Source organism: Lycorma delicatula, chromosome 11 (genome assembly GCF_047948215.1).
Source record: "Lycorma delicatula isolate Av1 chromosome 11, ASM4794821v1, whole genome shotgun sequence".
Lineage (NCBI taxonomy): Eukaryota > Metazoa > Arthropoda > Insecta > Hemiptera > Fulgoridae > Lycorma > Lycorma delicatula.
In genome coordinates, this window is record NC_134465.1 from 10465275 (window position 1) to 10488659 (window position 23385).

Sequence of the window (23385 nt, forward strand, 5' to 3'; positions counted from 1 at the left end):
AAAACTTAAAAAAGTGAGACACATTTTTTTAGAGCTGTTAATTACAAAAAATTTTGGAATATTTAAAGCACAAAAAATCTTATGATTTATTTTGTGCTTCAAATTTTAGAATTTAAAAAAAACATAATATAATGTAATTACAATATGAATCATTTGAAGAGAAAATGGAAATGAATTTTTACGTTAAAAGCCATTGAAGTAACATTTTAAAAATATACATGGAAAAAAAGCAGATGTTATTAAATGTATGCAATGTGTCTCAACGAGACTAAATATATTACTTTTTTATATGCTATGAATATACACCAGCACTTCTAGAACATTGTTATACTGTCCAACTTCTAGAATTAGTAATTTATATAATCGTCAGTTTTCTGACGTAACATTTTGAAAAATCTTTTGCAACCAGGTTTAAGTGTCTATATGATAATATGTATTCACAAAAGTAAAATATGATTCATTAGCTAACAAAAGAAGGTTTAAACAATTCCACACTCAAAAAGTATGTTCAGATTCATTATACACAAATAAAACAATAAAATATTCAAACTTAATTACAAATTATAATGGATAATGAAAATGTTATACTCAATTTAATATATTAAATATCACCTGTATCTTTAATAACTTCAGCAGTTACATAAATTCACAGAATAATAATAATAATAATAATAATAATAAAGAAATAATTTTCAACATACAGTGTTTCCGAAAACTAGTAGGTGAATCAAAATTTTCAGAAAAACAGAAAAGGAAATATAGTGGATAGACCGAAGGCGAGAACAGTTACAGCGAAATAATTTTGGAAAAGAAGGAAGTCAGGATTAAGCATGCATGATCCTTAAGAGATCCTAACATAAAAAAAAGTAATAACAACAATAACAATACCATTGTTTCAGTGTTCCTCGTTTCATTAAAGCTACTATTGGCTGTTGCATCCATATCAAAAAATGGCTCCCGAAGTTCAGATATTAATTCAACAACAGACGATATTCTCTCTGTGACATCAGGAATTGCCCAAGACAGTCTGTTAATTATTATTGGGATACTTTTTAAAGTCACTTGTGGATGCTTCAAAAGTACGATACAAAGATCTGATAAATTTTTCCTAAAATAAAAAGAGAATGAATACAATAAGAAGAAATTAACTATTTACTTTTTTGAATTCAATATTACTTACATAGTTTCATCGTAACAGACCTCCAGGAATCATATGAAGCCTCCTCTTTTCTAACTGACCCTATTCCTTCTTAGCCAATCATTTCCAAGAATTCCTCAGATCTCATCGTCCATGATTTTGGACTGTGTTTCACTACTTCTACACAAATCGTTTCAATCCATTTTTTATTACTATCTTTACTAAAAAGAATAAATTTACTCTTTAAAAAAATAATAAGAATATCCACGTTTACTAAACCAGATAAACTGTTCTTACTTCCTTGTACGAAGTAAAGGAAGTATTGTGATCGTGAAAAATTTCAGTTTTCAGATTTCAATAGAAATATTAATTTTGACCATCCCTGAATCCATTTTGACTTGTTTCAGTGTGATTTCTGTATGTACGTACATACGTATGTACATATCTCGCATAACTCAAAAACAATACCTGTAGTACATTAAAATTTCGGATTTAGTACTGTTGTAACATCTAGTTGTGCACCTCCCCTTCTGATTGCAATCAGTCGATTGCAATCGACTGAACCAAAAGTGTCCAAAAAAAGCCCAATTTGTTTTGGATTTTGGACCTTTTCTTAACTGCAGTAATAAGCCCTCATTGAGAAGTTTTCAACAATATATAATAAGTGGTACTTATTTTCATTGGTTCCAGAGTTATACCCAAATAAAATTTTAATTAATGAAAATTTAGATCTTGCAAAGGAAGGCCACTTCGGTTCGAATCAGACTTAATCTCTTCTTTTTTTTTTTTTTTTAATTTAAATATATTGATTTATTAAAAATTATTAACCTGCAATTGTAAAAAAAAATTTACAATAACTAAAAATTAAATAATAAAAAAAAATGTGAAGTTATTATGAAATAAAATTTTATGTACTTTAAAAAATGTGTATATGTAATTTAATAGGCATTATTACTTACATGTGTATATATAATAGATTTGGTGAAACATCTGGTTATTTAAAATTATTTTCTTTTTTTTACCTCTGGGACCACTGTTAGGTATTGCTTCAAAGGATGAGATGATTAACAAGTAGCATGTGAAAAATGCCATGCCTACTGGGAGTCAAACCCTGGACCTACAGATGAAAGGCAGAGGTGCAGTCACTCGTGCCACATAGGCCAGCAATATTAATTGAAAATTATAATTTAGAATTGTACTATTTTTGAATTTTCTAGTTTAATCATATCTACATTACAATTAACCACAGTGACTGAAAAATAGACCCTCACAAGAATAACATATATACATACACTGAGGCATACATGCCCGATCTTTAATAAATTGCAAAAAAATTCTTCTTTTAGTTTATTACTTCTCTAATATTGTCAGACAATATTCTCCCTAAGTCAACGTTGATCATCATTTCGTTTATTTGTTTTTTGTTGCCAATCGCTCTTTGGTTTGATATAATTCTTCTGATATTAATTTGTGTACACGTTTTCTAGTTTCAGTAATTGTGTAACTATCTACTTTATTAAAGAATTGGAGGATCGTATCTCACTTTTAAATGAAATAAGTTTAAAATGACGTGCAGCAAAAAATGTGTATATGTAATTTAATAGGCGAACAAGGAAGCCATGTGGTGTCCACATCAAATTTTTATGTAACTGAATACAATATTCTGGTTTATTAGGCTTCCATTGTCACTTTTAATAAATTACCAAACCAATTAAAAATCTTCTTACCAATTATTTAAAATACAATCTCCTTTTACAGAAAAAATATTACTCTGTCAATGAATTTACAAAAAGAACAAAAAAAAACAAGAATTTTCTACATCCTGTTCAATGTGCATAAATATGTTCAAGAAATTTTCATTAACTCTTATGAATTATTTCGTAGTTATTTATATTTAGTATCTTTATCTATTTATCCTAATATTACTTCATATGTTTACAATAAGTAATTAAAATGAACATTATCGTACCTGTTTTTATTTTAATTCAACTGCATTCTGTGATGCCGTTCTGATCAAGTTTTTAAAACAATTTTACTTGGTCCATTTAGACAAATGCTGGGGCAGTTCTTTTTTTTATCATTGAGTAATATATCACATATTCCTCACAAGGATTGTTGCTTTAATTTTTATATACAACCATATCTGATTTTGCAAAATATTCTATAAAGATAATATTAATAAATGTAAAAAAGAATCAAAATAACTTGTTTACCTTCCAAATTCATCAGCTAACTCATAACATTTAGTCATTTCCAGCAATTGTATTAAAATAAATTCCTTCTCCATACACTTAGCAATTTCATCATCACTGTTTACACTACTTCCAGAATAATTAAATAATATAAAAAACCTGTAAACATAATTTTTTATAAACAAAAAAAATGATTACATTATTGCATTTTTTATAATGAAAATAGACTATTTTTAAGATATTTTAAATAATATAACAAATTTTTAAAATTTCTTCTTCCAAATTAAAATAAAAAAAAAAAAAATTGCATATATAGAAATATGAAGTCATTTACTAAAATTAAATTAAAAATAAAATAAATAATTTAAAATAAATCCATGTGGGCTAGCTAGCCAAATTTATATGACTATACAGAGTTGAATTAATATAAATTATCAATGTCTTAAGAAGTGCTGCTATCTACAGCAGTTTTTATGAGAGTTACCCTCATACGCTGTATGCAGGTTGATCAAATTAAATTTACTTTTATATTTTTATATATATATATAAAATATTTCTAAAACATCTAAACCACTTTTATTTGTATTAATTTTCTTAATTTCCAGTATTTCTAAATTTGTATGAATATTGGATATTGAATGTGTTTTATTAATAAGATGATCAGAGACATCGAATATAGTTTTAAAAGATCTAGTGGTTTTATCTATATAAATATGGTCACATTCATTGCATTTTATTTTATAAATACAACACAAATTGAACAAACCATATGTTATATGTTACATTATAATATATATGTTATATGTTATAATATAAACCCTTGTTATATTTTCAACAATGTTATTAGTATAAACATATTTTAAATATACATTATCAATTTTCTGTGTGTTATTTATTGGTATTAATAGGTATTATTATTCATTTTTGACATTTGTTTTTTGTAAATATTATCTACTGAAGTTTCATTAAAACTATTATATTTAGAAATTTGTTTTATAATATCTATTTCTTTATTTAATTTATTACTATTTTCATTGTACTTTGTATAATTAATTACACAAAGTACAAAATATACTGTAATTATATATATATTTACATATACAATATATTACACTATACATACATTCAAATATCTTTTGTTATCCATGGTTTTCTGCAAAGTGTACTTTTATCTTAAGTCGTCTCTCCTTTGTAATTATTCCCATTTTTAATTAATCTATTTATTTTTAACTGAATACACTTTTCCCAACAATTTTTTGATCTGCACTTATGATTCATTCAAACTGTAACTTTGAATTATTTTCTTTTAGGCTAATTGCATCACATCTCTTTGTTCTGTTTTTTTTCTTTGGTTGTAATTTTTAATAACTATTAAATTTTAATATCTGAGGAATAAAATGAGATAGTGGAATTTGTCAGATTCTAGAAAATGCAAGTCTTACGTGGATCATTTTTTTTTATTGTTAAAACTGTGACTCCTGTCAAGTAACTTAACTATATAGCATGCAGTTGCTTCATTTTCCAGAAACTGGTTCCAAACATGGTCATATTATACTGTTAGGATTGAAAAGTGCCTATGACTTGGCTCAGTTATCAAAAGTTAACCCACTGGGTTGGTCTAGTGGTGAATGCGTTTCCACAAATCAGCTGATTTTGAAGTAGAGAGTTCCAACGTTCAGCTCCTAGGAAGGGCAGTTTTTTTATACAAATTTGAATACTAGATCGTGGATACCGGTGTTCTTTGGTGGTTGGGTTTCAATTAACCACACATCTCAGAAATGGTCGACCTGAGACTGTACAAGACTACACTTTACTTACATTCACACATATCATCCTCATTCATCCTCTGAAATAATACCTAACAGTGATTCCCGGAGGCTAAACAGGAAAAAAGTTGTCAAAAATTGCTTGACAAAATATTTTTTTTAATTGGTGAAGTTTACTCTGTGAGATTTCAGGATTTAAACCATTTGTTTAAAAAGAAAAATGGAATCTGTTGCTTTAATCATTCTTGAAATGAACCAGCAAACAAATAGAAAAAAAAATCATTTTAATACTGACTATGCTGTAAATGATGTTCATATAAAAATGTTTAGAAACCTTTTATGCAGTAAAAAAATTGATTTCCAAGAAATTTAGAAGCCACTCAAGAAAATAGATTTAGGTTCCCCATTGAATAATTAATCATCCATTTGGAAAATAAATGTGATAAACAATCCTAACTTATTTTCGGTACACATATGTAATAATAATAATAATAATAATAATAATAATAAACACCTTACCCTTTAATGTATCCAGTGAAAAATGTTAGATCAGGTAGTACCTTTTCAAGTAATTCATCTCCTTTTTCAGAATCTTTCAGTGGTTGTAGATATTGAATTAATGTACGCCAAAATAGAACAACTTCTGGATTAACAGCATCATATGGTATGGTTTTCTGTTTCATAAATTCTAAAAGGTACTCTACCATTTCATATTTATCGGTCTGATAAAAAAATGCATTGAGACATTTAACAGAAACTTCTAACCCCAATTCACTTTGAACATTCAATGTTTTTATAAATTGAACATAATCTTCTTTATAAATGCTCAACCATTTTGGTAATAATTCATTTTTAACAAAATCTTTTAATTTATCTGAAAATTAATCAAAAAATTTTAGGAGCAATTAATTCATATAGTCATTAAATATAAAAAGTAAAATCATACTTCCAATTTCCTTTTTTTATTTGGTTTTTTCTGGGCGAAAAACGGTTTTGGCGTTATCATTGCCTGAACTAGATGTATGTGTTAAAAAAAACTAAATTTAAAAAATTCAAGATTAAAAATTAAATAAAAACGCCCAGAAAACAAAACATGAAATATAAATGCAAAAACGCAGCAGAATAAAAAAACTAACACAAAATGAAAAATTAAAGTAGAAATTTACCTTTCTTAATCACCTTTCAAGGTCAAATTAATCCACAAAGTGGTTTACTGCCATGAAGATCACACTCACCAAAAATCAGATTGATTTCTTCATTTTTTTAGTAAGAAATTAAAAAATTCACAGGATTTCAAAAAAAAATTCAAAAAACCATTTTAATCCTTGAAACTTATATTTCAAAAAATCTAGAAATTGGTTTTTAGATATTCATAATCATCCAGTTCAAACCCAGCTCACACAGTGTCAGAGACTCACGGTTTTTTTTTGAGATTTTTCAAGATGAAATATAACTAAAAACCTACTAAGTTATGCCAAGAAATATTGGGTAAAAATTTGGTTGCAATTAATGAGTAGCGTTATGTTTATTCCAAACAAACAAAAACCCTCTTCCTCTTTATATAATAGCATAGATATGTATTACTTCATTTAACATAAATTTAATTCTATTATTATCTAATATTATTCATTTGATTGAGTAAAATTATTTAGTCAAAATCCTGTTCACAACTCATTGAAGTTTATGCTTCAACCGGCAAATCTCCACTATTGCATATATATATATCCAAGTCTCTTCAATGGGACCTACATCTTCATACCTATCTGGTTATTAGCAAGTCAGTTGCGCAATTTATAAATATGAATTTTCTCTTGAATGAAGACTTCTAACAATCCAAAATGTTGACTATAGACTGGGCAAGGAGTTTGGGAATATGACAATGTCATATATCTACGTCTACAACTGGGCAAGCAAATTCAAACGAGGGCATAAAACTGCAGAAAATAAGTCACAATAGGCTTTCAAGGCTAAGCAGTGCAGATGACAACATCCAATCAATCCATTAACTCATTGAAGACAACTTTGAATTCAACGTTATAACTGAAATCAGAAACAATTTGTATTTTCATTCAGTACTAATACATTTTAAAAACAAAGGTCAAATTTATATCTGACTGATCCTCATACAAATATAAAATTTGGAAACAACAAAGCCTATTCATTTTTACAAATACAAAATTTCAATGTAAATAGTATATTAATATCAAAATAAATGTATTACTTACTAGACGGATCCAGAAAACCACTATTAAGTATATTCTGTCTTTGTCTGATAGAAAATTTTTGTATAGAAAAATTACTGCAAACAGTAAATGCTTCTTTCCTTACATCATCTTTACAATCATCTATTCTTGATAATATTGCAATTAATGTCCTTCTAATTTTTACAATATTATTAACGACAGCACAACGGACATCAGGACTTGGATCACGAGTCATATGGTACAAGAGCACTATAGAAAAAAAAGAATGTTTTATTTAATTATATTTTTAAAAGAAAATCATAAGGACTTCAAATACAGTAAAAATTAAAATCCTACTGCTAGCTTACAATAATGCTTACAGAATTGTAAAATAACTGTACAGTTAGTACTACTATTCACCAAATACAATTTAATCTAGCACAGAAAAGTTTAGTCTAATTCTATGGGAACAGGAATTCATTAATTGAAAAACTATTAAAATTGATCAATTATCAACTAAAAATGTATTTTATGATCTCTATTTTTCAACTGTACAATCTTTAGTGTGAAATTAGCCTCTACAAAATTATTAGTACTTTGAAATAACTTTAAATTATATTATTCAATGTGGTTATAGCCATAATAAATTTTATTATGATCATGCATAACAGTTTCACACATGTATAAATTTGCAACTGTAGTAAATACAATGACATATATAATAATACAATGATATATAACTATTTAAACTCATTTAATGGAGATGCAATGGCACTTACCTGTATTTTAAAAATTCTTTATAAATTACATAAACTGTAGTGTTTAATTTTTTATAGTTCAGCTACAACTTTACAAATAAATACATCACAATAACATCAAGATATTACTCCCATGATAAAATATTTGTTAATGCTAACTGCTAGAAATTTCATTTTCATTTTGTTTATACTTATAGATTTTTAAATTTCTTCATCCCAATTCACTGATATAAAACTAGAAATAGAATTTGGCCAAATGAAACGCTATAAAAACACCTGATCGATTTTAAGCTCTGAAATCTATGTCCTAACTTCACAAAATACCTTTAATCTAAATTTCAAAATATTGTTTCCTATTACTAAAGAACAATTAAATCAATCAAATGCTGCAACTCCCAAAAGTTCTTAATTTCTCTTTTATAATATCAAAATTAATAATTTTTTATTTATGAGTAAATATAAAAGGTTTGACATTGGTGTATCTGTTAACAGATATGGAATCATATTTTTTTATTTTTATTGTATGTACCGAATATTTGCTCTTCAAAAGTGAATAAGAATTTTATAATACTAAGTGTAAGGACTTATTTATTTTAGTACTAATACACTGCATGTTTATAATTTTTTTGCAGTACAACTAATCTTGTGATTAATAGAGTTTTTCAAAATAATTATGTCACCTGAAATGCAAATAATTTCACAATCTCTACACATAGATAAAAGTTACTATTACTGCCACCACAGTAATAGGAAATGAAGATATTAAATAAAAGTTTGATAATATAAATCTAATTAATGGAAAAAAAGCTAATTTACAGGGGATGATATACGATATATATTAAGCTTACAGTCCCCCTTTTTCGATGACTGAAAATAGATTAGAAATTGTAACGCATAGTAGGATTAAAATCTGAATGGTATTGACAGCTGGATGATAAGTAATCCTGTAATTAATACACTTTGCTGAACAAAACCAACAATAAATAGTAACCCTCACTGTTGAGATGTGGTAGGTGGGACATGGTGCAATTAATAAGTTGTCTAAAAGATTTCACAAAATTTATTTTTTACTATTTTGTTAAGTTGAGATATCTACTGTATGTTATTAGATTACACTTTAATTATTTATCAGGTTTTAAAATGAAACTGATATGCCTTTAAAATACATAATAATAGACTGTGCTGCAAGGAAACACTCTCTTTCTGTTTTATTACAAGTATCAATGCAATTCTAATTTTATTAATACCATACATTTTTTTTTTAATGCATTATTTTGCCTTGTATATATACAAAGGGATGATATTTCCTGGAAAAGCTTTGTAGAAACACCTGTGGGTGATTTAATTAGAATCATGTACTAATCATGTCTATACTTGTTTTTAATTAATGCCTGCATACATCTCAAACTAATAGAGCAATTTTTTAGTTAGCTATTATGAAAACATTTAAGATTTGGATATAACCTTTGGTGTAAAAATGAGTGATCAAAATTTAGTCCAGTATGTTAACATCAAATTAATTTTATGAAAATCAGCAAAAGTGGAACTGAAACAAAACTGATTGAAGTGGCATATAGATAGTACGGATGCTCAGAACAAGTCTTAAATCTAAAGTAATGTGTATAATGTGGCAAAGAAATTAAAGAGTGTTCCAGAAAAAACGACTAAGGACTGTTTCTGGAAAAAGAAAAAAGCACCATCAAAACTAGTGAATAAATCCACAAGGGAAATACAGTAAAGATAACAACCCAGTGATTTATTTTACATAAATGTGTTTCAGTAACACACTTAAATCTTTTTTTAATCTTTAAACTTTAATTTTTTTTATATATATTAATCTCCAATATTTGGAGATTAATTTATCAAATAACTCTGAACCTTACTGTGGGAATATGAAATAGAATTTTGTAATAACATATGAAAAATCTAAAGCATGGGACTTTTTTGGTGAAGGATATGTTACTAACCAACCAGAGAACAATAATTAATTATGTATCAAATTTTATCATACTATTAGAATCTAGTGATAACATAAAAAAAAACATATATATATATATATATATATATGTTTTTTTATATATATATAGGCTAATTTACTCTCAATTAAAATAAGAACAGTAAATTTAAAACTACTGGTTAATCACTCAAACCCAAATTTACCTTCTATTACTTGACAATTTTCATCAGAGGGATCTTGAAGACGACGAAGAGCAAAAACAGCTTGTGCCCTAACTGAAGGTACTTTATCCTAGAAAAAAAAAAAAACTAGCTTCCAATACAAAGAAAATGTTATTATGTATAAATACACACACATAACAATAAAACATGTAAATAAATTATGAAGTGCAATTAATAAATACTTTAATTGCATTTCAATTAATAGTTGTCTGCATTATGACTGCAGATAAACAGTGAAGTAGTTATTTTGATATTGGATCAAAAGCAGAGATTTAAGTTTCTAACAAACCTGCACTTGTTATTCAAAGTAAACTTACTTCCAACTATCTACTTTTTCTTTCATTCGTAAATACTTTATTAAAGTATACTGCTTTACAAAATACTTAAATAAGAAGCTTGACATTACTCATTAGGAATCAAAGCTTCAAATTAAACTCTTATAAATACATGTCATGTCTCTTGTAAGTCTATAAAAATTAATGTATTAATCCATTACCTGGATTAATAAATTAGTCCAAAAAAGCAGACCGAGGTCAGAGGAGATTTTAAAGATGAAAAGCGGTCAAGGATATGAAAAAGGGATACATTATGAGAGGACGATAAACTCACAGAGATTGTGATAATCTCACTGTAGAACAAAACACATCTTACAAAAAAAAAAAATCACTTACTTCACTGTGAATAATCACTTATTTTAAAGGAATTTAGATGCCAATTAGATCTACAGGAAATTAGATGCTTTCTGTTTCTGGTGATTACTTAATCATCAAAAGGAAAAGTTTCAGAACTAAAATAAACAATAACAATTTTCAGGAATTTCTCAATAACAGACATGGACAATGAACTTACCTATAAAACTGTTCAATTAGTTCTGAAAAAAAAAAAACAACAGGAATAAAAACTATAATTTGCCTTGTTTATTTTATTATCAGTGAGACTAATTTGTTTTTCGGTTGTGCATTGCATCACTTCCCGCCTAGATGCTGATGTTATGATTTCAATCAATATATGATCCAGCATGATCAGTACTGTGATGATCACATCATCAGTTACTGTGTAAGTGTATACTGTACATTTTTTTAAGTGTAATACATTTTCTATATATATATATATATGTTAACTATACATCTTTGTGTATTTTATAAAAATCATTACAACCATCATTTTAGCAACTTAAAGTACCTCAACAACTAAATGCCTCACATTAAAAGAAAAAGTAGCAGTTATAAATATCTATGAAAAAGAAAACTCAGTGTGCATAATAAGCAAAATATTTTGATGCCGAAAAAACTAAGATAAGCGATATCTTAAAAATCAAACTTGATATCCTAAAGTCATGGACTGAAAATGACAATCAGATTTAAACTTGCATTTCTTGACTCAACAGGCCTAGCAGTTGACAATCTGACTTATGAGAGGTTTTGCAGGGCTCGTGCTAATAACATTCTGGTCTCTGGAACTATGATTCATGAGAAAGCCCTAGAAATTGCTAAAGAACTCTATTATGATGAATTTAAAGCATCAGGGAATTAGATCAATTTTGAATTAGACATAATATTTCATTCAAAAATGTTTGGGGGTGAAGATGGGATTGTAGATGAGAATTTGGTGTCAGAGTAGAAGAAAAAGTTAAATGAAATATCCATGAGTTATAATGAAAAAACATTTTTAATTGTGATGAGACTGGTCATTTTTTTCCAGGCTTTGCTCAGTAAAACAATCTGTTTGAAAGAGGGAAAACGTACAGGGGGAAGATATCAAAAGAAAAACTATTACGTTGGCTGTAAATATGTCATTTAAATTTGAAAAACCATTAATAATCACTAAAGCTATAATGTTTTAAGGGCGTGAACATAAATTCATTAAAAATTTCAAATAAAAAATCTTGGATGACTAGGGACATAATGATGGACTGATTGTTAAGTTTTGATTGAAGAATGAGAAGGCAAAATAGGAAATATGAATATTAGTGACAATGCTAGGAAAAGCAGAAAATAACACTCAAATCAATTATGACAATACTAGTGGAAATACAAAATACTGTGGAAAAAACATATTAAATATGATTTTGCTCTTCTATCCATAAACATAAAAGATGCGATTAAATAAATAAAAATCCTAGTAAAACATGCAGCTAAATTTGCACTTAATAATAACATATGTAAGAAAATATATTTCAGCTATCTCCCTTCAAAGCTTTTAAAAAACAGAAAATGTCGACCAATTTTGCAAAGATTAGATTTTTGCCACAACACCAGATAAAATACATAATAAAGGAGAATGTGATACTAGTTACCCTGATGCATCTCAAACGCAGATGGCAAAGGAAATGATTTTGCAATAAACTAATATTTGGAATACAAGCTTTGAGACTGCTAAGAAATCTGAGAAGACTGGGAGGAGCCCAGTTGCTGGCCTCCTCCCAAATATCGGCGGACCGTCCCCACATCGGAGGAGGTTAATTGCAGGAGTGATATACGCCACAATGCTGTACGGGGCTGAGCTCTGGGCCAGAGTAACTAGATATGCAAAATATCTAGGTAAGTTAAAGGCAGTCCATAGATGATGTTTACGAGTCATAGCTGGGTATAGAACTGTCTCCAACAAAGTGGTTGAAGTTTTGGCAGGTGCAACGCCGATTGACTTGAATAAGGCCTTTGCCACATGAAGGCAAGAAGTGCATATCATCCCAGATAGGAGAAGAATTAATGGAGGTCTACCAGGGGCGATGGGACCGAGGTACTAAAGGCCATTGGACCTACCACCTAATTAGCGACATCAGGAGTTGGTGCAGGAGGACTCATGGTTCGCTGGGATACAGTTTAATGCAGTTCCTGGCAGGCCATGGTGGTTATAGGGCATATCTGTACAAATATGTCTGGACCACAAAAATCGCTGCCCTGACTGTGACGAGGAGGAGACTCCCTTTCATGTACACTTCTGCTGCCCATGTTTTGATAAGGAATGCAGGCATATTAGACACGTATTATATTATCAGACACGTTGGGTTTGAAAGATATGTTCTGCCTGACGGATACACAATGTATAATGCTGAAGGCTGTTGAAGAATGGAGTTTAGTCACAAACTACATTAAGAAAGTAATGGATAAATCACATTCCTATGAAGAGACCTGCCAAATAACGAGACATCAGAGGGTGCCGTGGCAGACAGGCCTGTAGCTGAGCGTTTAGGAAGGCCCCCCAAGCATGTACGGGTCGTCTTTGTGCGATGTCTCAGGGACTCCGCATGCCAGCATGATATTCCCCCCTTTCAGATGCAATAATCTTCATGAGCGGTCCCAGAAAGGGGAAGAAAAAAAGCTAAACCTATACCACCCCTAATGTAATGGTATGAGGAAGATCTTAAATTATAAGCCACGCTTTTACTAGAAAGTTTTTAACAGTAAGTGGACTGGATTCTTGAGTATTCTCTTGTATTACCAGTTAAATAAAAAAATATAAATTTAAAAAGATGAAGCCTACCTGTAAACGTTCCATCATAGCAGATGATATTTTTTCATAAATATTAATATCTAATGAGGCATTTGATCCAAATGTTGTTAAAAGACAATTGATAAACTGACAACAATGTAATCGAACAGCAGTATCATAACAATCATGGTTCTGCAAAAAAAAACATTAAAATATTATAATTTTAAAATATCAATTAAGTCAAATTTAGATACATAATTAAATAAATATTTAATAACAATCACAGCTCATTAAACACAGCTGTTGTGAACTGAGTGAAGACAAAACTCCACAGATGAACATCTTAATTTTTTGAGGCTTTGTATGCCGGCCTAAAACAGTATGTTTGGCTTAATGGGAAATAGATTCACTCTACAGTTAGTTTCCTAGAATGGAATGAAAATTATCTTGAGAATGGCTGTCAACTTGCAGTCTTGAACATCATATCAGTTTGCTTCTTTGGTAGTAATGCTTCCACATAAATACTAATTATTAACATAAAAAAAAAACAATTTTATACAAACCATATTAGCATGATTACTATTCAGCTTAAATTGCTTGAAACCACCATATCAAGAAATACAAACCTCAAACATATTAAATGTAAAATTTATTAATAATTAATGTGAAAATGAGAACTGGTAACTTGTTTGAAGAAAGTAAATACTAAAATATAAAAATAAATTCATACATTACCTCAAAAAAAAAATCAAATATTTTTGTAAGAAATGGACAAGTTTCATCATTATCAGGATCACATATAGAAACAGTAAATTTTGCTGCAAATTGGAGTATTAATTCTACATTCTTTTCAAGAATTTTATCACTGTTTATACATGTTTTTGCAAGACATTTTGTAAAATCATCGACAAATATTTTAAATGGAGTCTGAAAAAGATAACATATTAAATGAAAAGTAAGCATCTAGTTTATTTACATGATTATAAATACTATTATATGAACATAATTTTAAACAAAAATTGTCAATTGATATTATCAGGTGTATCTATATTAAATGTAATTTTAAAAACCTGTGTATCAATCTTGAACTTTAATAATGCATTAAAAGATAATTATATGATATAACTTCATTTAGTTAAATGTAGTGCTGAAATATATGGAAAAATGACCATGTTCAGAGATAACAATAAAAACTTCTAAATAATGTGAACATAACCTAGCATTCTTTTGAAATAGCTTTTCTTAAAAGCAAAAATTCAAACAGTTCCCCATTTCAGCTCAACATTAATTTGAGCCTTACATCTTCTAATATCCAACATCCATAATCATCTTTCAAATGAAATTGTACAAATCCACAGTTGCATTAGGATCCAGATCTGATTGTTTATGGACCAGTTGACTGACGAAAATATATACCAAACTAAAAAGCACAAAATGATCATGTATAAAGTTTTAAAATTCTCCAACCTTGAACATACGTAGGAGGTCCTAAATTTTCAACTTTACAGCACACAACAAAGTACGGTACACAAGTACTGTACTGTTAGTGCAGAGTACATAATAAAAGGAATAATACAAATGAAATTAAATTAACATGTGAAATCAAGAAACGAACTAGACAACCGTCTTGTTATCTAACATATAAAGTCAGTTCTACATTCTGCAACCAAATTTGAAATACAGATTATTTTCCTATAAATTTACTGATAATTTAATTTAAAAAGTAGACTTACTTATATCAATTAAACATACTAATAAAAACATGTGGTGTCCTATTAATGTGAAAATACTGTAATTTATTTAGAGAAACCAAACTAATCAAGATGCTATTATAAAAATCATCCAGAAAATGAAAAATAGAATTTACAAATTCAAGAATGCTACTATCACCTACAATAAACAGAATCACTTATGATGATTATTAAAAAAACACAATTTTTTATTTAATAATCTTTTACTTTCCCAGTGAATATTGCAAGAATATCTATATTAAAAAGGAAAGTATGATGATCATGACAAGAATGGGGTTCAGGGTTTTTCAAATATTTATGCTTTAGGATCCAATTAGTTATCTAAACCAAAAAAAAAAACCATTTGCATGAATGTGCAAACAAGTGTTTTTTGGCCTTATAACTCAGGACTGATCAAATTGATTTTCTTCGAATTTGTCTCAAATATTTCTGAATATGGAGTATATTAATATTTTTTTCAAAATTCATTAGGGAGTGAGGGGATATCATGCAAAAACAATTTTGATTTTCTTCAGAGGCATTTTAAAGAAAAGTTCATTTAAGCAAGTTTATTATCTACAATGCGTATATAAATAATCCCAAAAAGGTTTTTTTAAAAATCAAACCCCAACTCTTAAAATTGAAATATATGTTTTCTGTTCTTTGTTCTACCTCTCTTTGGTTTAAATGCAGTAGTCCCCATGTTAACTGACTTAGTCTGAATTGATGGGTAGTCAGTTTAAACGAAAAAGCCAATTAAACCAAAGAATTTTTTTTATGAATAAGAGATATAAATAGGTAGTATTTTTTGTACAGTACTAACCAATATTTTAGCTTTTGTACTAATACTTACTGTATTTAGTATTAACAATACATTTTTAATGAAGGCCCTACATCAGATATACTTTAATGTTTAATTAACCATATTAAAACTAAAACAGTTGTATATGTAAAGAAGTATAATATAAGATGTTCAGTATTTAAGTTTATTTTGTTTCATTGTAGTACAATAATGTACTGTATGTATTTTAATTCCAACATTGCTTTTTATTACATTTTAATTTTCAATTCTGTATTACACACTACATAAAAAAAAGGAACTATAGACTGATACAGTACTTTAACAAAATAAATTTAAATGAAAAATAAAATAAAAATAAATTTATTATTTTTGTTCGTTTGGCCACTGCAACACTTTGCTCTGATGCATAGTCTCTCCATTTTTCATTTGTAGAATGTCATAATGCATACTTTAGGTTGCTGTTTGACATAAGGCATAGCTATGTCAGAAAACGTTTTTGCTTCTGAATGCTGTATTTTTGTATCATTTTTGGCTACATCACATTCTTTTTTTTTGTCTTCCTCATTGGAATGATTTTCTCTTGTTATATAACTTCAATAATATCATCATCATCATTCATAATTTAATTTCTAACAGCTTGTCACTGCATATCAATTTGTTCACATCATTTCTATCTAATAATGCTGTGTTTTCTGTGTTCAGTTTCCTCAAATCATTTAAAAATTCCAAGTTCCAATATCTTCAGGATCTGAATTTTGCATTTAATCCAAAATGCTACTGCTACACGCACCATAAATTTCTGGTAGAAGATGTTTCTAACACTTGCTTTTTGTTGTGAATCATATTTCATTCCGTGCCATGGCTACATTGTAAATTGTCTCACAATAGTAATTTATTAAATTAAATTAGGCAAAGTTACATTAGCATCTTCTTTTTCTTCTAGAACTGAAGATAAAAATTTCTTCTAGTACACCTCTTTAATAATTCTATTATCCCTTATTCTATAGGTTGGTCCAAGAGTGTTACATTAGGTGGTAGAAGCTGAATCCTAATGTTGCCTTCTGCAAGCTCGTCAAAAGAAGGATGACACAAAACATTGTCTAGGAATAGCACAGCTTTTTCAGGTAAACTTATTTTTTTTTTGTTTTACTTTAGGAATGAATTCATGAAGAAAACCATTCTTTAAATAATGAAGCACTCATCCACGCATTTTTAGACCTTCCTACTAGAAAAAGTGGAAGTTCCACTTGCCAGACTGCTATAGTTTCCCAGTCTATTGATTTTTTATATCCTGGAACAGCATGATGATCCCGAACAGCCACCGTTTTATTTGGCAACGACTTATATATGAGCCCCGTCCCATTGACATTATAGAATTATTCTAAACTAAGTTTTCTTCAATGATCTGCAGATAATTTTTCATTAGATATACTTAAGTATGGACTCCACAATGCTTTTTCCAACAACGTAACCATCCTTCACTTTCTGTAAAGGAATCTCTAGTAGTACTGTTGCAAGAACCATTTGCTGAAGTGATTTTTCCATTCAGAATGGCTTATTCTTTTAACAGAGGTCTGCTGATAGGCGTTCCTTGTTCTCTTTCTTGAAGGAACCACATCCGGAGTCCTGATCTAGTAAATTTAAGTAACCTCAACTGAAGAGCCACCTGGCAGCCTTGCTGCTTACAACATGCTTAGATCATTGTGCTTTAACCACTGTTTCACAAACACCTAAATCTAATTCCACTGATTTTATTGATTAACTTTTACCTAATTGTTCTAACGCTTTCAGTTTAGTTTTAATCAAAACTACCACATGTTTTCTTTTGCAACTCATAACTGTAAATACAGATAAAATTAAACTGTATGGAATTTTAAAGGTTACCTAAAACTAAAAAATTTGCAGCTATCAGTACATAAGAAACTCATAAAATAAAAAGGAATCTAATATAATAGAAAGGAATCTAATATTGGCAGTTACTGCCATAAGTGGCAGTTATTTTTCACAATGCTATAATATATACATACTGTATAAAATAATTTTTCACTTAAAAGACGCCAGTTTATATCACACCATTCAATCATAATATGATTTTATGAGATTATAACACAGTTATGATATCATCATATTGAAAAAGTTTTTTTTTTAATAAAACTGCTTAATGCATCAATGTTGTGAAGTTAACATGAGAGATAACAGTGTAAATTGACTGTTTATGTTCAGGCTACCAGAGGAAACATATGAGTCAGACATGGTGTTATACAATAGTTTGTGTGTACGAAATATTTAACATTCATAAAAATCTTTCCTTTGCATGTGGGCCTAATTATATAAATTAAATTATAAAAAAACAAATTTAAAATTATTTTATAAAAGATTAAAGGGTTGTTTAACCTGAAGAGTCAATTAAATAATTTTAGGGGTCTGGCAATTAACCCAGAGAGTCAGTTAAACAGGGGATGGATAACAGGAGGACTACTGCATTCTCAAACATTTTTTTTTCAAGTTTACACTTCATACATAAAGTTATTAAGAATGTCTACATTTTTAAAAAAGTTATAGACCTTAGACCTAAAATTCAGAAAAGGTTTTTGAAAGTTTCCTTTTTCTTATTTTAGCCTCTACTGAAGAGGTGTTACATTTAAGAAAATTTTACTTAAGCAAGTTTGTAAAACTTAACTTATATAATATGAATATTCTTAGAAAACTTTTCCAAAAATTTATTCCACATCTCTAAAGCACATAAAATTTTGTTTTTGGTTCTTAACTCTATTATTTAAAAAAAATAATTTTCTTTGTCTTTTTAAGGGCAATTTAAAATTACGTAGTTTTGCCCCCCCCCTGCATAATTTACCCAGATCCAAAATAAGAAGCAATTTTTTTCATTATAATCATAAAAGTTAAACTTTATTTTCTCAATACTTTTAAACAAGTCTTCTTTTAGATTTATTCTTTTGTTAAATTTCACTTCTTTAAAAGCTTTTGGTACTTTTACAGAAGAAGCCCACCACAAGATGATTATAAGGCGCTCTGTAGTTAGTCAGTTAGTGGTTAGATGGTGCCAAAAATACCATAATAAAATTATACATATAATCTAATAAAACTTAACCTACACTTGCTAACCTAATATTGAAATAAGAAAATAAATAAATAAAAGAAATGAATTTGCTACTAAACATCTTCCTCATTCTGATTCTGTAACTAAATGGCTAATGTGATATCTGAATACCTAAATAGGACGTACTTATTTAATACATCCTGAATATCTCTATCGCTTAGCTAATAAAAATAAACTTGGTATCTGAATACCTAAATAGGGCTTCTTATTTGCTGATAAACTATTGCTTTGCAAAAGTTAGCGAGCATAGGTTAAGTTTGATTACATTATATTTATAATTTTATTTATTAATTTTCTTATTCAATACAGCGTTTCAGTAGCGCCACCTAACAACGAACTACAGCGACTAACTGACTAACTATAAGTTTTTTAAGTGGCGGTTTTTAAGCCCGCCTTTTAAGTGGCGGGCATCTTCTATAAAAATACCAAATTTTTCACTAAACTATCCTCACAGAGTAAGGGAACCCCCAAAATAAAAAAAAAATTATTTGAAATCTGTTAATTTTGATATTTCAATCTTATTTTGGTATCATTATAATCAATAAAAAAAAAATGGCACTGATATGGAGGGCTGTAAATTTCTTGTTGCTTGTAATTAAATGTTTATTAAAATAATAAACATAAGACTTTTAATGATTCAATCACAGACTTCCTGGCGAAGCCGGAAAGTCTATTCCTTTTATAATTATTTATTTAAGTTGCTGCTATTATATTACAATTCTTCATAGAATTATTTAATTAAGATACATTATTCTCTTTTATAATTTTAATTTTATATTGAAATTATGAAGGTGAATCTGTCCATTATTTTATTAATATAATAAAATAAGAGCATTACAAAGTGTTCTTTTTTTTACAGTTTTGTTGTGCATTAAATTTAATAGAAGCATTTTTTTTTTTTAAATTATCAGAATCATAACTCTTTGTGGAGTAATGTAATAAAAGATATGCAATATAAGATATAATGTTACCATGATGGGAGTATAAATAATATGAAAAAAATATAAGACAGATAAAAAATATATGGTATAATGAAATGAAATTTAACAGCTCAGACTAAATTAATTTAATGTAAAAAAACTAGGATAAAATAAAATATAAAAAAGTATACTGAATCAAAAATCAAATACTTATAAAACAGACATATACAAAACAACATTTTATTTACGCACTTGTTCATATATTTTTTTCAGCTTCTTCACATATTTATCATGAAATGATTCTGTCCATTGGACTTCTGTAAATATTTTAAATATATCAACATTTGGTAATGACGATGATGTTAAAATTGATGATTTTGGCTGCATCTCATTTTTATTTTCTTTTTCTTCTGTTGTAGATGATTTTGGTCTGCTTCTTTTGATTTTACTCATAATATTAATTTATATTAATAAAAATTGAGATAATTTTAATAATCATCCAATAATGTCAAAAATCCTCGATTCAAATTATGAAACCTGAAAAATGTAAAGAGCTCTCTCATTAATAAAAATTTTAAATGAAAAAAGATAATTATTTTTAAACAATAATAAATTATAGAAAAGTCCATTTCACAACAGTCCCCTATTAAAAGATATTTAATATAGTAAAATTAATTAAAAATACCATAATGGGGTAAAGTTACCAGGAAATTTATATTTAAACGAAAATATAGTCACTACAGAGAGAGACCACACCATATTTTACATGCTACTAGGCATGAATACAACATAAACCCACCAGGTTGGTCTAGTGGTGAATGCGTCTTCCCATTTCAGCTGATTTGGAAGTCGAGAGTTCCAGCGTTCAAACCCTTGTAAAGTCAGTTATTTTTACAGAGATCTGAATACTAGATCGTGGATACTGGTGTTCTTTGGTGGTTGGGATTCAATCAACCACACATCTCAGGAATGGTCGAAGTGAGATTGTACAAGACTACACTTCATTTACACTCATACATATCATTCATCCTCTAAAGTAATTCCCGAAGGCTGACAGTAAAAAGAAAGGCATGTATACAACAAAGAGTCACCTTACAAGTTAATCTTAAGCAAGTTTATATCTTAAACTGTGAACAAAAATTACAAGTATTAACCATCAAAGTTTAGAAAGAGTTATGTGTATAAAGAGATGTTCAGGAACATCTATAAGCTAACAGTTCTACCTGGGATATCTTAAGTACTACTGGCAACATTAATAGTACTACGCTGTAGGTCACCAATCTAGCAACCGATTACCATTCTCACACAACTGACTTTTCTAAACTTTGATGACAAATATATAAGAACTGTCAATTTACTAAAAACAAAAAATCCAAATCAAATTAACCAAAGCTCAAACAAGATTAAGTTCTACCTTAATCCTTTATTTGAATCTTATATTTACAGTTCATGTGCATAGAATCTTTATGTAGAAGATAAAATAATGGGTATGATACATTAATCTCAACAGTTAACCTTCAGGTATTTCACAAATGACAGCAACAACTACAGGTTGATAAAAGAAAAATCATCCAAGCATTTTCTAAGGTGGAGCAACCCAAGACAATTCATCAGACTTACTCATTAAATATCAATAATATAACAAAAAACAAAATTAAAATGTTGATCTTTAACAACATAATTATTAATTCATTGTAGAAAAAAAGCAATTAAACGTTTCTAATCCACTATGCTATCATATGCCAGTACAAAATATAAATGTTTACAAAACTGTAAAAACAACTACTTGAACGTAATTAAAATATTGCGGGATGCAAACCAAACAAAATTCAATGTTTAAAAATAATTTACGAGAAAGCAAAAGGTGTAAATACACGATAAGAGACAGAATAAAATTTTTAATATAAACTAAGTTAGTAATTTTTTCAAAATAAAACAAATACAGAAACTACACTTCATAATATAAAACAAAATCGTAAAAATAGACTAACTTCTGTTGTACTAACTTGTATGTATGTAAAATAATCCGTAAAGTGTAGAAATACAAAAAAATATATATATTAAAATCAATAAATCATTAAGAATTAATCACTAAACATTCACAATCCAATTCTCAACAGAATAAAATACAACACCTAACCACAAACTCAATTTCGCGGTTTGAAAACATAAACGCACTTGCAGGTTAGAGTATATTGGCGGTTATTAGAGTAATGCTATGTATATATTATTACCTACAGAAATCATCTAAATGAAATTATGCAAGATCCCAAGTTTTTACTTAACAATTGTTGTAAGAAATAATAAAAATATTACCTAAATAAAATTTTAATGATATAAAAAACTATATTTTTTATAGTAATAATTTTAAAAATCTATACTTCTTTTCCCTTTTAATATAAAAAATTAATAATAAATTACTGTTTTCCTAATTTAAAAATTACATTAAAAAGGAGGAATCTGTCACAATTTTTAAATCAGTTATTTTCTTAATACATCTGAAACAAGTTAGAAGAGCAGGAAAATTTTATTATCGATCCGATGGACTTCTTATTGTTGAGTACATAATACTTTTACTGTTCGAATAATAGTCCAAGTGGCGACTTCTATTGGTTAAAGTACGTATTGCAGAGTCGAGTCAGGTGATGTCTCGACATTACGCAGTGACTTTTTAATTGTCGTATTGCATGGGTGTGCTGAACACAACACGGCGCAATGTATTTTTTCTTTTATTAATGAATATTAATACTCTATTTATTCATTGGCTAAAACCCGGACCACAACAATTATATCCTACTATTGGCGGCATAGACTAATCTTTGAGTTTATTAATTGATTTCGTGAAAATATCTGTTAAATAATCTGTCGGCGGGATGCGGCTGCACTGCCGAAGGTTTATTGGTTTATTGTGATGAATGTCACGCGGGACTCTGTGATGGAAGTGAGTGGAAGTAGGCGATCAATCCGCCTCTCCCTGGTAAACCAGACGGGAGTCCGTCAGGGGTTTATTTAAAGCGCAAGCTGAGTTCAATAAAGGAACTAGGACTAAATTTCGTTGTTGCGATCAACATGTTTGGTGATATTTTGCCTCGAATTACGAGACATTCACAAAATTGGCTCATAACAAGTAGAACTAGGCGCAGGGTTCGCGCTTACGCGATCTCGATT

At 28.5% G+C, this 23385-nt stretch overlaps 1 protein-coding gene across 1 annotated transcript in view; it reads right to left on the minus strand.

Moving 5' to 3' along the window:
- The window catches only part of Cap-G (Chromosome associated protein G), a 67726-nt gene extending 45322 nt beyond the window's left edge, over positions 1-22404 (minus strand). Inside the window, exons 1-9 of the mRNA XM_075378781.1 lie at positions 22224-22404; positions 20470-20754; positions 14383-14574; positions 13699-13839; positions 10198-10285; positions 7322-7549; positions 5616-5970; positions 3352-3489; positions 889-1108 (exon numbers count right to left, since the gene is read on the minus strand). Coding sequence (XP_075234896.1) covers positions 889-1108; positions 3352-3489; positions 5616-5970; positions 7322-7549; positions 10198-10285; positions 13699-13839; positions 14383-14574; positions 20470-20670 — 1563 coding nt within the window. The 5' untranslated portion in view covers positions 20671-20754; positions 22224-22404. The remainder of the gene's footprint in view (positions 1-888; positions 1109-3351; positions 3490-5615; positions 5971-7321; positions 7550-10197; positions 10286-13698; positions 13840-14382; positions 14575-20469; positions 20755-22223) is intronic.
- Between the last annotated feature and the right edge of the window lie 981 nt (positions 22405-23385).